The following is a 15,961-nucleotide window of genomic DNA, read 5'->3' on the forward strand; positions in this document are numbered from 1 at the left end:
AAGTATTTTAGGGACTCAAATATTACATATATACTAACAATATAAACATAAATATAATGGTATCTTTGCATGCAAACTTTACCATCTCACTATCCTAGTTTAATATATCAATGCCCCAATTTCTAATGCTTTGCAAAAGAAATGAGATGAATAACCTTGTGTGCATTTTAAAATTTAAAGCAAGGTTTGCTTAGAAGCATTTATATTAATGAGAGGATACAAACAGCAAGTTAGTAAATTGTCACACTATAGTCAACCATATACCCAAGTGTGTATTGTTTATATTGGCACAAAACCCTCAGCCCTTTAGTCATAAAAAGAATTTAGAATGGAAAACACATATATTAGTATGTGCATTGGAGAGGAATGGGCACAAGTCAATTTGTAACAAATTTTCTTTGTTACGGGATAATAGGATAAAGTAAAGGCCTTACAAACAAATGATCTGGTTAGGGTGTAAAGGATAGAATCTTAATACTGGTATCGGAACCTAATTTGATTCTCATGGCTAACAAATGGGGTAAAAATATTGAAGGAATATTTAACATAGTGGATTTAGAGGGAGAATCAAGGTTTGGTAGACCCTAAAAAGAGGATCATAATGACCAAACGGTGGCTTAAATATAATTGCAGACGATCATTCCTTGGCAAAAGAAGGATGTTTAAACACTAGGTTAGAATAATAGAATAAAGAAAAGGTCTTAAAAATACGTGATCACCTTTTTAGCTAGTTGCCTTGGGTGTAAAGGATAGGATCTTAACATTATTTCTCTCCACTTAAGTAAAGTGGAAAATGGATAATTGGTTAATAAAAGAGGTTTTAATAATTATTTTATCTTTATTTATCCCCCAAAGTTTTAATGATTCATAATGACAATATATCCAAATTTTATTTCATGATTATATATTCTACTATTACCCACCCTTTAGAGATGTCAAGGATTAATAACCCTTACTATAAGTCAAGGGGTCCATTTCCGCATTCAATTTACCAATGCTTTTATTATGTTGGCTAACTAATTATCTACTTATACCATAGTTCTATAGTGGATACTTTCATTTGTGATGCCTTACAGATGAAAGACGTACTCATTAATGTCTAATATATATAATTTTCAATTTTATAGATATGAATATACTTTGCTCAAATGCTTTATTTCGTTAAAGTGGAACTTTTCATTATCCCACTTATGGTGTGTGGCCACATGCCATTTTTATAACAATAATAAAAAATTGAAGTTTTAGCTTTATAATTTATAAATTAAAAACTTTTCATATGATTTTGTGTTATAATATTGTGAAATATAAAAAATAAATTAAAAAACTGATAGAAATATTAATAAATATTAATTAAGTACTAGGAAATGGCATGTGGACACATGCTAATTAATGTCCCACTTTACTGAATAAGTTCCACTTTAACGAAATAAAGCATTCAAAAGTATATTATATTTTAAGTAGCCACTAATCTATGGGAATCAAATCTGTGTCATTTCCTTTAATATGTATAATACACTCTATCTCTCTCCCCTTTAACTCAATTGAAAAAAGGGTAATTGCTTTATGAAATAGCCTTTAATAATTATTTTATCCTCATTTCTCCCCCAAGATTCTAAAGATCTATAATAATAGTATATCGAAATTTTATCTCATGATCACGTGTGTTACAGTAAGTATATTATAATGCTCTTTACTCTTCATAACACAATCATTGCAATAATTACATAGCTAAAACTAAGAAGTAAAAGCCTAAGAAAGAAAAATTTATATTGCACTTTGCAAAACATATAAACACAACAAACCACTGCAATATTAAAAACTTACATGTGTGTTTAAGAACACAAGAATCAATAGAGCTAACACCTTATCATGGCTATAATACAAATTATTTACTCAATGCCCCAAACACCAAAAAAAAAACTTTACACTTGCATTTGTGCTCCAATTGATTGTATTTACTTCTACTCCAATTAATCACTACTTAGATTAGAGTGCCACACCACAAACAAGCTATGAGTAATAAAAGGCTTGCTAAAGCAATTAAAATACTATATTTACATTAGAGTGTGTTGCAACTGAAAATGAAACACAACCATGTAAAATGAGAGATAAATGGAACATAAGAGAAATGGTAATAATCTCAAGGTCACAAATCTGCATACAATGATATAAGAATTGATATAAGAATGGGAAAAGAAAAACTCTCACTAAATTTATAATGACATCATGTTAGATGATGTGGTATTAGTCTTGTGTGCTGAAGTGTCATACTCTATACATATATAGTATATTTTATCAGTCAAGTTTATAACAATTGAAAAGGAATTGTATGTGTGAGTGCATGGAATATGGAACAGGAATACAGAAATGTGCATATCCATTAGCCCAAAAACCCTAGCTTATATACAGGAGCGAGTGGTCCGGATTGAAACCAATCCGACGGCTACCAAAATCCCACTACGCTAATATTAGTATATAGCATCGTAGCCGTACACTTGGCCCTCACATCATCCCCTCCTCTCGGAATAATGGAAGGCCATCAGGGGTCTCTTGTAGATGGGCCGGGATCTGGAGGAACGTCAGGAGGAGGCATCGGCAGATCTGTAGACGGTATTAACTGCTCCTGATCCCTTTGTATGAAGCGTTTTAACCGTTGCACATGCACAATCTCCGGAGGATCGGCTTGCTGAACGTCATGCCGAACCTCATAAACTTGTGGTCCAACTTGCCGCAACACCTAATACGGTCCTTTCCACTGCGCAAGGAGCCCCTTAGATAAACCACGTACCGTAAGATGGGGAAAACGGACTAACACCAAATCATCCACTTTGTACTCCGCAGATGGACGATGATGGGAATTGTAGCGCCGTTGTTGTCCCACTTGTACGCGGCCTAAGTGTTCAGCAGACTCTGCTCGGACAAGTGGAAGAATGCTTGTCAAATATTGATCCCATGACCTAGCATCAGGAGCTCGTGGCAATCGCGAAGGTAAACCCAGCTCTGTTGGTAATATTGGATCATGACCATATAGAAGTTTATATGGTGAAGCACCAACAGAACTCTGCACCCCTGTGACATAGGCATACCGAAGAGACGGCAAATAATCATCCCAATCCGAATGCTGAAAGTTCACATACTTCGCAATCATCCCTTTGAATGTCCGAACAAGCCGTTCTACCAGACCGTCTGATTGTGGATGATAAGCACTCGTAAAAGTGTGGTGTATCCCCAACTGAGATGTCAAAACATGAAATACCTCAGCCATAAATGCAGGACCATTATCCGAAAGAATCCGCTCTGGACAAGAATGCTGGAACACCACTCGATTGAGGAGGAAGTATCCAACAGCAGTTGCAGAGGCACTAGCAAGAGCACCAACTTCCACCCAACGAGTCAAGTAGTCAGAAGCAATAATAACATACTCATTGCCAACAGTCGATCGTGGAAAAGGTCCCATAAGATCAAACGCCACCAACTCAAACGGACGGGAAACTGCAATTGACTCCAACCGTCCTTCCGCAGCACAAGGAGGAGTATTACGAGCTTGGCACCAAACGCAGCTACGCACATACCGGATAATATCATGTCGCATCTCTGGCCAATAGAAAGACCTGCGCAGCTTCTCGGTGACACGACGGTGTCCCATATGCCCACCTAGAATAGAAGAATCATGGTAGGCATGGAGAAACCATGGAATAAACACCAAAGGCACCACCAGCCGTAAATGATCATCAGGATCCGTCCCCACAAAATAAAGAAGGCCATCTTCAAGGCGATATTGAGAATGTAAATGCCGAAAAGGCAAGTCATCAGCAAGTGATGCAGGATTCTCAAACCCATCTCGAAACCTTCGAATCCACGGCTCAATCTTTTGAGCCGCGCGAACCTCATCAAGAGAAGGTAGATCTTGCTCTGCGCCCTGTGGACACTGAACGTCAAGGACAGCAACCGCCGACGGCACAGAATCCTCATCTAGAAAATCCACAGATGCTGGAACAACAAGTTCGTCAGAAACATGAGAAAGGAGTGGAGAAGGAAGAGGAGCTCGAGAAAGGGCATCAGCATCAGCCATAGAACTCCCTGGGCGATGAACAACATCGAAATCATATATCTGAAGCTTCAAAGCCCATCGAGCCGTACGACCAACCAGGTTCTTCCGCTTCAATAATGAAGTAACAGCAGCATGGTCACCTTCAAGTAACGTCCGAGAACCATGTAGATATGCATGAAGTTTCTCGAAACCCCAGACTGCTGCTAAACACTCCTTCTCCGTCGTGGAGTAGTTCATCTCCGCTGGTTGTAATGTACGGCTTATGTATGCAATGGGATGGCGTTGACCAGGCACACTCGAGCTCTCTTGCATCAACACACCTCCAAGACCAATGTCAGAAGCATCCACGCGCAAAATAAAAGGTCGAGTGTAGTTAGGATATGCCAAAACTGGAGGAGTCGTCAACAGCTCTTTGAGATTCACGAACGTTCGCTCACAATCCGGAGACCAGATGAAAGATGACGTTGATGACTTCAGCTCGCAATGGTGTAGTGCGATCGGAAAGATGATCCACAAAACGACCGAGATACTGCACCTTACCCAAAAAGCACTGCACATCATTCACACACTTCGGAGTAGGGAACTTTAGAACAGCCACAAGTTTGTCAGGATCAACTTGCAAACCCTCACGAGAAATACGGTACCCAAGATAAGTTGTGTCCTTGGACCCAAACACGCACTTTGACCGCTTCAACTTTAAACCAACGTCGCGTAGCCGATCCAATACTTTACAAACATCACGAACGTGCTCCTCCCACGTCCCCTCCGAGTGGATCAAGACATCATCAATGAAGTCAGCCGTCACCTCCAGCATATCGCAAAGAACTTCGTCCATCATCCGCTGAAAAGTTGCTGGAGCATTGTTCAAACCAAACGGCATCACCAAGAACTCGTACAAACCAAATGGTGTACGAAAAACAGTCTTAGGAATATCTTCTTTGGCCATCGATACTTGCCAATACCCAGAAGCAAGATCTAGCTTGGTGAACCAACGACTTCACCCCAAACGATCCAAGAGATCAGCAGTGTGAGGAAGAGGGTACACATCCGGGATTGTCACTTCATTTAACGGACGATAGTCGATGCAGAAACGAATACTCCCATCAGGCTTCATCACAAGATGAGGTTCACATGCCCAAGGACTCCGCGACTTCCGAATAACACCCTTCTCCAACATCTCCTTGACGTTTGCACGTAAAATTTTGATCTCCTTGGGTGACCGACGACAAACAGGAACCTTGATTGGACGAGCATCCCCGGTTGGAATGGGATGACGTGTGGCAATCTTGGCCCCAGACGATAGGTCAAATTCAAAGAGATCAGAATACTCCTTCATGAGCTGGTCAACAGCTGCAACACAAAGATCATCGTAGGGATCGGAAAAGGGAAGAGCAGAACAAGATGGAAACACAAGAGGAAATAGTGGAGGAACAAAAGTAATGGAAGCAGAGGTAGAAATAGAGGGACGAAGAGGTATGGAAGTGAGAGGAATGGATGAAACATAAGGAAGTATGAGACAAGGGGGAGAAGCTTCAAAGTCACACTTGGCATGATTGCACTACAACCAATCCATACCAAGAATGAGGTCAAAAGCTTGACTCGGCACCACCCGCAACGACTGCAACTCAAGCTCGAGATTGCCCACACGCACAACCAGGTCTGCCTCATCTTGTGCACATGCATGTGTACGGCCGTTGCCATAAAGAATGAAGACTGGATCCGCCGCACGACGCAAGTGTAGACGACAATGTGTGGCAACAGGTCGAGCAATAGAAGATAAACTCGAACCTGTATCAACCAACACGGAGAGAAGAATAGGAGACCTCTTGTTATAAAAACGAGCTTAGAAAGTAAACACTGGATGAACCGGTGCCGAGTGAACCCCTTGATGATACTCCCGAAAGAAAGATGGAGGGGTCACTAACTTATTCGCGCAAGGTCCCTCCATTACTCGCGCGACTCCTCGTTTCCCGAATGCACCTCGGTATCCAAACCTTCCACCGCAGCAGCACCAACGGGACGTTGCTAACGCCAAGGTCTCCACCCAGGAAATGGAGGTCGCCAATCCGGAAAGCGCCGATAACGCCGATAAGTATGACCAACTTCATCACACGCCCAGCAACGAACATCACGGCCACGACCACGTCCTTGCCCTTGTCCTTGGACTCGAGTAGCAGCAGCATCAACCTCCATTGGAATAGGACTATCACTCATAGGAAGTGGAGCTGAAGGATGTGCAGCGAGAAGCGGAAGAGGCGACGTCTCATAACGTTGTGTCAAGCGAAGAGCATCGTCAAGGGTGGCAGGAGCAAGTGCATGCACAAGGCCAACAAAATCTTGACGAAGTGCTGGCCACAACATTCCTAGCTTGATCCGCTCCGACATATTAGGCTCCGCACGAAGCAAAAGACTTCGGAAACGAACGCCAAATTGCATCACCGACTCAGATGGTCCTTGGCGAAGACGATGCAATTGTTGGAAGGCATCATCACAATCGTCGGCATGTCCGAAGGCGCGTTTGAAGACGTCCAGAAGAACACTCCAATCCCCACGAGTGGCCGCACTCAATCCATTGTACCACTGCAAACCATCCCTTGGAGACACGTGGGAAACTCACGCAAACATCGAGCATCATCCCAAGAATGATATGTGGCAATCACCGTGAAGTGATAGAACCAATGGTACACATCATCCCCAGGATTCCCACAAAAGAACTCCGGCCGAACGCGAGGATTAGCACCAAGAGCAGGAAGAGTTGGACCACGTGCTGTGAATGCCGCCATCAATTGAGTTTGGTTGTTCAATTGCAAGTGCATAGCATCAAACAAGTGAACCAACTGCTGCTCTAGAGTCAAAGGAGGAGATTGCGGATCGGCTATGAAGATGAACGAAAAAGAAAAAGCAAAAGAAGAGAAATGACAAAAAGCTGGAAAGAAATGGTAGATCTAGACAATGCAAAAAGCTAGATCTAAACCAAAATCCTGAAAGGAAAGAACAAAAGAAAGGAAATGGAAAAAACTAGATCTAGACGATGCAAAAGCTAGATGTAAATCAAAATCCCAAATCCGAGCACTCCCCAGGGACAATCAAAGGTGCCCTTTATCTCCACCAATGTAAGTGCATGGAATATGGAACAGGAATACAAAAATGTGCATATCCATTAACCCAAAAACCCTAGTTTATATACAAGAGCAAGTGGTCCGGATTGAAACCAATCCGACGGCTACCAAAATCCCACTATGCTAATATTAGTATACAGCATCGTAGCCGTACACTTGGCTCTCACATATGCATAATATTTTTGCAAAAAACTCAAAGAAAAAAGAGTATATCTAAATATATGTAAATATATAATGCTCTCATATACAATCATATATTTGTTATGGATTAGAGGGAATAATCTAATCCCAAAATATTCCAGAGCCTTGTCCAAATTGTGTACTTTCTTAGTCGTTTTTTCTTGGTTTGAAGTTTAAGACTTTGGCACCTGATTTCTCACGTTCTAAAGCACTATTTCTCTTGTTAATTTGCAAGATAGATCTTGTTTCTTGTTTTGAGATTTTATTTATATCACTCTGTCAGAAGAAAGCTTTAGCATGATTTCTTATTCTCCGTCGTTTAAGCTAAGATCCAGTTTCCAAGCTGCAGCAAATACCGGTACCCTTTCACATAGGGTTCTTGAGCAATCGCAGGGACGCGATTCCACTGGCGAGCAGCGCCGCCGCTGCAATCTTGCCGCCATTTTCAGTGCCGAACTCGGCGACATTGATCCTGGCGTCGATCCAGTTGTAGAGCGCGAGGTATGAATCATGGCCGAGGAGTGTGTAGAGAAATCGCGCTGGGGAGAGGATAGCCTGGTATGCCGCTGGGAGGTAAGCAGTGAGGCCGAGCGCGTCAAACAGGGCATCCAGGAACCAGTCGCTGTGGACCGAGGCGGCGACTCCGTTGACGACGATAGTTCCTTGGAGAGTCAATGGATTATAGAGGCCGGGCTTTGTAACGATCGAGATTCGTGTGACTGGGAATGGAGTCATGATCGAATTGTTGGTGGGCGATGAAGCGGTCAACACATCTCCGACAAGAACGTCTTGCGCACGCTTGAATTTGACTCCACCTAGAAATGGTTCGTAAGCTTGGTGGAAAAAAAAGTTTTGGAAGGAAAAGATGACACACACCAGCTTTGAGCAGCGTTGGCACGAAATGCAGGCGCGAGAGCTCAAGGGTCTTTGAGTGGGATAGTTCCAGGTTGACGAAGTCACTCTTCTGCCCCAAGTCTCGGTGGCCGAAAGCATAGATTTCACTGAACTCGAGCCTCCCGTTCTTGAGCGTCCCAACCTTCACGACACGAGCAGAGGAAAACGGTTTAGTGGAAGCGATGGATGATCAGGATAGATACCTTGTCACCGATTTGGAGCTGGCTCATCGTCTTTGTCTCGCCCGTGGAAGTTTGCACCGTTGCATCTCCAGGGAAGCACGCACTCACGCAGCCAGCAGCCGCGCCAAGCTGAGCACTCACTCCCAAAACGCCAGCGATGCAGAAAGGTGCCAATGGTCCCAGTCCCAAGCAACCTCCAGTTCCCAACACTCCCGTGATTGCACCTCCGATTGCTCCTGCAAAAAAGAAGGAACGAGCTAACATATGGATCACCCCGAGGTACCTTTCCCTGCTTCTTCTTTGCAGTCACCAAGCAAGAATCTTCGAGCTGCCTGATGATCGCCAGAAGAGTTTGTGAACAGTAGTTGCTGCTCGAGTTCCAAGCGTTTCTTGTAGAGGCTTTCCACGTCACTGCCGGTCATGTACACACCACAGCCAGTTCCTCCAGCGTTGCTTGGGCAAACAATCTGGTAAGCATCCAGTGATTTATGTTGCTGCAAAATGATCACTCAACTTACAGCACTCTTGCGGCCATAGTTGTCTGTGAACACGAACTGCGTTCCGGATGAATCTGGAGCGGCACCACAGCCACCGGTTGCGACCACCTAGAGATAGCATCCAGTCGTCAGCAAGAGAAAGATTAACGTAACAAAGGTACTTGTCTAGACTCTACCTTTAACGTGAGGGTCTCGGATCCTCCCCAGTCGCCATCTATCTTTGCAGTGTATTCCTGTCTTCCAGTCTGGACAATCTTCTGGCAGATGGTGGTGATTGCACTCGCGGGAACCGAGCCCCAAAGCATTGCGGGAGTCTTTGATGCGAGAAGAGACGACGCGATCTGATCGCCAGTGGTTCCAATGAAGGTGTTTGGCTTGCCTTTGGTGAGGCTGGGAGTCGTGGCTGTGAAACTCAAATCTTGCGCATTGCAAACGCTGGAGATCACAGCAAGAACAAGAAAAAACGCGACGAGACTCTTCATTCTCTCTCCTCTATAAACTTCTTTTTCCAACTCTGAACTTCTATGCTTGCTTGCAATCCTTATAAATGCTGCAAGTCCAAAGTTCTAAGAAGAGAGATTTTTTCATGACCAACCACACTGCAACACCTGAAAGAGCTAAGAATATTACAAAACAAAAAGAATCTGTAGCTCTTGCTTATCTGTACCAGAGATGAGAGAAGGCCTTTAAATCGATTGATCTTGTCCGTTTAAAGTGGAGGTATTGATGTCACCTACGGCAAGAAAAATTTAAGGTTCCTTCAGGGGCAGGGAATCAAATCTAGACACAAGGTTGATAGTGTCATGCATTGCTGGAAAGTAGATGTTTCCATTGATTAATCTAATCTCCTTGTCCCGTATATGAAGAATATTCTGGGATCTAGAATAATAGACTTGTGTCGTGGTCAAGACGCCAAAACTTTCGCTGCATGCTGTGTGACAAAAACTTTGCGTTAGTTTTGTGCTGAGCAGGGAGTGGATTACTTGAAGTATGACAATTGTCACACCGATGGAATCTCACCGAGAATCCGGTAAGAAAACTGGAAGAATCGCTCGGGTAGAACAAACCCTTAGAGTTGCCGACCAGAACCACGACGTTGTTATTGTTGCAAAGGTTGCGAAGAGCTCCGGTCAAGAGCCCCAGCACGCCGGTTGGAATTGCTCCCACAGGCTTGGAACCATACCCTCGGTGGAAAAAATCTTGGCCCCAACGTGGTTGACAGTGGTGGTCACTGCAAATATCGCTTTTGCTGCAGCACTGTGAGCGACTGTGGATCCATTCTTGAGCAACGCGAGCAAAGGCGGAACGCATCCCCCGAACTTTCATTCTCTGCTCCTCCTCCTTGCACAGAAGGGCCATGACCGCCGCTACGTTGATCTTAGAACTGGTGGTACCTGTTCTCAGCAAATTCACCAGCAGTGGTATCGCTTACGTGTGAGATGTGATCGCCTTCTTGGCATTTTGATCTCGCTCCTCCATGAGTACCAAGAGCTGCTTGCAGGCATTCTCTTTCTCCTGGGGGCTGAAGCTTGCTCCTCTCAGCTGCTCGATGCACAGTGCTACACTGGCCAGGACACCGTCCGGGTCCTCCATAGCCGAGTCCCTGGAAGGAAAACAAAGAAAAACCATCAATGTGGACAAGACTCCACCAAGTAGAGCTCAGATCTAAGCTTACCTCACAGCTCTGGTGCTCGTGACGGACCGTGGAGTCGCAGGCTCAACATGGTTCTTGAGAGACTTTGAAATTTGCTGCAAGGCTGGGCGAACAAGCGGCTCGTGCTCCTTGGACACCATTCTGGAGCACGAGGGTCAGCTCGGCCGAGAGTGGATGCGAAAAACCGAGAATGCAGGCACAGATCCTAGCTACAAACCCACCTGGAGTTGGATCCGAGCGATCAACCATGCAGCGCCAATGGATCTGGAGCTGTGCTGGATGCAACGATGAACCTGCTGGGTGGCGGCCTGAGAATTCGTGTTTTCCTCCACGGCAAGAGAGTCCCTGACGAGGAAGCCACACTGGCTCAAGTCGGGCTTTCGGCTCAGGCTGGAAAGAGCGGCTCTCTGGGATTTATGTTGGAGCCAGCATCCTCTTCCAACTCCGAGGATGCTCTTCGAGAAGGCGATAATCAAATTGCCATTCAAAAATATAAAAAAAATAGCTTGTCTTCCCTATCACTTGCATTATTAATTAATTGTGTGTAATGAATAGTAGTAAATTTCTAGATAAAGTTAACCATGTAGATAATCAAAATTCCTAACATTGCTATCTATTTGAAAATTTACTGCAGATCCCCTGAAAAATTATTTGCATTTTTCACATCCACAAATAAAATATTCTAGATTATTCTAGTTGAAGGGTGAGTAAAGGTAATTTTGTAATTTTGTAGGGTCAGAAGGAGAGTGGAGAACTCCTGGCAATCTCTTCAACCATTCTATTCCCTGCGTCCAGGATGTGTGAGATTGTGGCACAGCTCCAGGCAGTGGTTTTTAGATGTTGGAGCCGAAATCTAAGGTGTGATAAGTGCCTTGAATCATAGAGATTAAGGACCAAATTCAATGGCAAATTTCAGGAGAAAATTCTGGATGTAACTAATATATAGTTAGTGTTTCTTTCTTCTTTCATAAAAAAAAACAGTTGTTTCTAGTTTCCTTCTGAAAAGATCCTATTCATTCTTTGCCTTCATTCTAGCATTCTAGCTCTTTGTTATGGTATTGAAGCAAAATCAAAAGGATGGAAATGCTGCCACTGTCACTTTCTCAAATGGCCATTCCATTTCCATTTTTGGAAAAGCATGTAAAAGGGAGTCATGTAGCTTTACTGTCAATGTGTATGTTAAGTTGGGCTTTGTGAGTCAAAAAATGGTGGTCTGGAAACTTCTCAAGCTGGAGGTGCCAGATGGAGCTCATCCTCAAAGGTGAGGGAGTTTGGGGCATTGTCAACAGTGACAAGCTGAAGCCAAAAGCTAATGCAAGCTATCAGAAGGTGGATACCTTGAGTCGGCGTGAGGACAAAGGCATGGCAACAATCAGACTTGTGGTGACAGAGAGTGTGCTGCCCTTAGTGAGAATTACACTAGCAGCGAGCTGTGGAAGAAGTTGTGCGAGAAGCACAAGTAGCAAACGCATGTCCAGATTGGCCATCTCTACATAAAGATGGTCAACATGAGGTGGACAGAGTCAAAAGCTTTGACTAGTTCGTGGATAACAGGAAAAACATATATTGGCAAATCAAGGAGTTAGATAAGGAAAACAAGTTTTCTCTTCTTCAGAATTATTTTTTTCTTCATGCTCTTCTTAATTCCTTCCATTCTCTTTGAAATAATGATGTAAGTTGACAAACTTTAACTTAGTTGTGCCATATTTGCCATCAAGGAGGAAATCATCATGTAGAAGGATGTTAGAATTCTTCACTTCAAATCTGATTAGGCTTTATTCGCTAGAAGCTCTTCTAAGCAATTTGTGAAGAAGAAGAACAACAATAAAATTTCAAAGGATGGAGGTTTTTCTAAGGCAAATGAGAGCAATGTGAAGTCTAACAAGGACTCTAAGAAGAAGAAATTTTGATATTATTGTAACAAGTCTAACCATGAAGAAATTGAATGCAAGTTGAAGATGAAACACCTTCAACAATAGCTAGAAGATTTCAAATCTTTAAAATCTATAGCTCACTATGGACAGCTTTTGGATGAAGTTTGTGTTGCTAAGGTCAAAATTGAGTTTTGCAACAATGCCATGGTAACTAACTCTTTTGTGATTGATTCTGGAGCTACTACTCATCTATCTTGGCACAAAGATCATTTTGTCAAATATAAAAATTGTCTTGGCCAGCATGCTATGCAGTTAGGAGACAATAGTGAGCATGGTGTTCATGGCATTAGTGACATCAATGTTCAGACATCTCATTGGAACTTAACTCTGACTGGGGTAATATATGTTCCTACCCTTCACAAAGATTTGCTTTCTGTTGCTAAGATTGTTGGGAACAATCTGTGTTTTGATCATCAAGTTTGTGTTATTTAAAATGCACAAACTCATGATATGGTTGCTATAGCTCCTAGGAAAGGAAATCTATGGCAACTCAAGGACAAAGAGTCCACCAGCTCTTTGATTTTTGCCTCTATTGGTAAAGGCATATGTGATCTATGGCATAAATGACTTGGCGATTACATATTGTCTGGGATTTCCACCTTAAGGAACATGGTAAATGGTTTAGATGTATCTAACAAATTAACTTTTGCTCCATATGAAGCATGTGCATTTGGAAAGCATCATCATTACCCTTTTAAAATGATTGGAAGTCGAGTAAGTAATTTGCTTGAACTTGTCCATATTGATGTTTGTGGTCCAGTACAAGTTCCATCTTTCAAGAAGGCTAAGTATTTCTTGATTTTCATAGATGATCTTAGTCACAAAACTTGGGTTTATTTTCTGAAGAAGAAATTTGAGGTCTTGGATTGCTTTGTAAATTGGAAAGCCTTGGTTGAAAACCAAATTGGTTGTCAAATCAATAAGCTATACATGGATAATGGTGATGAATTTGTGAATAATGCTTTAATAGCATTTGTTCCCAAGCCAGAATCTAGCCAGCTCACCGAACCATATATGGCTCAACATAATGGGGTGGCAGAATGTAAGAATCACACTATTGTGAATACAACACAATACCTTCTTGCTCAATCTCACGCTCCACCACATTTTGGGTAGAGGCAATTAGGTATGCTATTTTTCTCCTTAACCATTGCCCTATTGTGCTCTAGAAGAGTGCTTTAAACCTAATGTGGCACATGTATAGATTTTTGGATGCACAATATATTGGCATGTTCCACAAGAGATATGCACCAAGTTTGATCTAACTGGGGAAAAACTCATGTTTGTTGGCATGTCTAATTTTAATTCTCATGCTTACAAATTGATGGATCTTATAACAACCATGGTTCACATTTGCAAGCAGAAAGAAGTGGTACTTTTTGAGAAAACCCCTTTTTTTTGTTTTATTCTTGATTTCAACTTTGTGAATTTTCCAAATTCTTGATTTTGGAATGATGTTATTCTTGATGTTGATTTTTGGAATGATGCTCAACACGAAGAAGCACTTAAGCAAAGAGGAACTGATCCAATCATCGAAGTCCCAGCTCAACTTTCTCCTCCAAGATTTGATACTGTTTTGACTCCAATGGCATCTCTAACATTCAATGAGGCTACTCTTGAGCCACTTGGATAAGAATTTTTCAAGTAGAAAGACACTTGAAAATGTTGAATGCTCCTATGCTATTACCTTTGATTTGTTGGAGTTTTATGTAGTCGCATGTACACTTGAGCCTTCCTCATTCATGGAAGCTATAGCTAGTTCAAATGCAAGCCATTGGAAGTGAGCAATGAACCAAGAAATTAAGTCCATCATTCGTATGCACACTTTTGATGAAATGGTTCTTCTAGTTGGAATTACAACTCTTGATAGTCAATGGGTCTACAAAATGAAGCTCAACCCTGATAATTTCATCAACTATCACAAAGCTCAATTTGTTGCACAAGGCTACAAACGATAATATGGTATGGATTATCTCAAGACATATTCTCCAGTGGTAAAGATGACAAGTGTTCTAATTTTGCTTGCTTTTGCAACTTATTTTGATCTTGAGATTTATCACACTGACATCAAAATTGCTTTCCTGAATAGAGACTTGCAGGAAGATGTTTATATTCAACAGTTAGATGGCTACACCCAACCTGAGAAGCAATATCTCGTATAGAAACTCAAGAAAGCTCTTTAAAGCCTAAAGCAAGCCTCGAAAGTATAGTGGTAGAAAATCAATGTTTTCTTCAAAGTTGAAGGATTTTCTCTTATCACTTACATCAAGCAAGAAGAAGGGAAGATTTTACTTATTGTTGCTCTCTACGTTGATGACTCACTCTTGATTAACAACAACTACAAGTATTTGCAAATTTTCAAGGCTAAACTTGGAAAAGCTTTTGCTATTAAGGACTTTGGAGAAGCTTGATATTTTCTTGGTTTTGAGATTCATTGTAATAGGAAAATAAGCTCAATAACAATATTTAATGAAAGTACTTGAGAGTTATGGATATATTGATTGCAATCCTTTTCATTTGCCCATGGAGCTTAGTAACATCAAGTTCTTGACAAAAGTTAAGTGTCCTTCCACCAAGAAGGAGCATTAAGCAAAAGTAACATTTTGAAATTTGCTTGGGAGTTTGATATATGCTATAGTGTGTAGTTGTCTAGATTTGCTTTATGTTGTCATCACTCTTAGCTAATTTTCTACTAATCCTGGCAAGAAACATTGGGACATGACCAAATTTGTGATGTGTTATGTAAAGCAAACTCTTGCTTTTGGACTATTATATAGTTTATATAGTGGTTTTTCTATTGTTGCTTATAGTAGCAGTAACTTGTCAGATGATAAAGATAGCCATAAATCCATAATAGGGTTTTGCTTCCAACTTAGAACAAACTTTGTTCTTTGGGCTAACAAGAAGCAAGCTCATGTTGGTCTTTCCTCCACAAAAGCAAAGTATCTTGCTACTTTAATTGCTTCCAGAGAAATTCTTTGGTTTCAAGAATTTCTTGGAGCTCTTAGATGCTTTATTTCGTTAAAGTGGAACTTTTCATTATCCCACTTATGGTGTGTGGCCACATGCCATTTTTATAACAACAATAAAAATTTGAATTTTTAGCTTTATAATTTATAAATTAAAAACTTTTCATATGATTTTGTGTTATAATATTGTGAAATATAAAAAATAAATTAAAAAACTGATAGAAATATTAATAAATATTAATTAAGTACTAGGAAATGGCATGTGGACACATGCTAATTAATGTCCCACTTTACTGAATAAGTTCCACTTTAACGAAATAAAGCATTTAGGCAATCCTCCACACCAATTACTCTCCATATTGACAACAAGAGAATTATCAATTGGTGCAATAGTGAAGTGCAACATTGAAAGTCTTAACATGTTGTCAAGCACTATCACTATGTTAAGGATTTGGTACACACAGATTTGTTAATAGTTCAA

At 41.5% G+C, this 15,961-nt stretch overlaps 1 protein-coding gene across 1 annotated transcript; it reads right to left on the bottom strand.

The window, feature by feature from the left end:
• Positions 1-7,573: 7,573 nt before the first annotated feature.
• Positions 7,574-9,564, bottom strand: LOC9658546. Its single transcript, XM_024664656.1, has 6 exons — positions 9,100-9,564; positions 8,945-9,031; positions 8,710-8,893; positions 8,448-8,662; positions 8,227-8,386; positions 7,574-8,165 (listed from the first exon to the last, which is right to left on the bottom strand). Exons 1-6 carry the CDS (start codon positions 9,403-9,405, stop codon positions 7,717-7,719), a joined length of 1,401 nt encoding a protein of 466 aa, XP_024520424.1. The 5' UTR covers positions 9,406-9,564; the 3' UTR covers positions 7,574-7,716.
• Between the last annotated feature and the right edge of the window lie 6,397 nt (positions 9,565-15,961).

Source organism: Selaginella moellendorffii, unplaced genomic scaffold (assembly GCF_000143415.4).
Source record: "Selaginella moellendorffii unplaced genomic scaffold, v1.0 SELMOscaffold_112, whole genome shotgun sequence".
NCBI classification, from domain to species: Eukaryota; Viridiplantae; Streptophyta; class Lycopodiopsida; order Selaginellales; family Selaginellaceae; genus Selaginella; species Selaginella moellendorffii.

Coding starts and splice junctions, on each gene's coding strand:
- LOC9658546 (XM_024664656.1), bottom strand. CDS start 9,405: ATGAAGAGTCTCGTCGCGTTTTTTCTTGTTCTTGCTGTGATCTCCAGC. Junction 9,032..9,099: donor CCGAGACCCTCACGTTAAAG/GTAGAGTCTAGA, acceptor TGCTATCTCTAG/GTGGTCGCAACCGGTGGCTG. Junction 8,166..8,226: donor GCCAACGCTGCTCAAAGCTG/GTGTGTGTCATC, acceptor AACCATTTCTAG/GTGGAGTCAAATTCAAGCGT.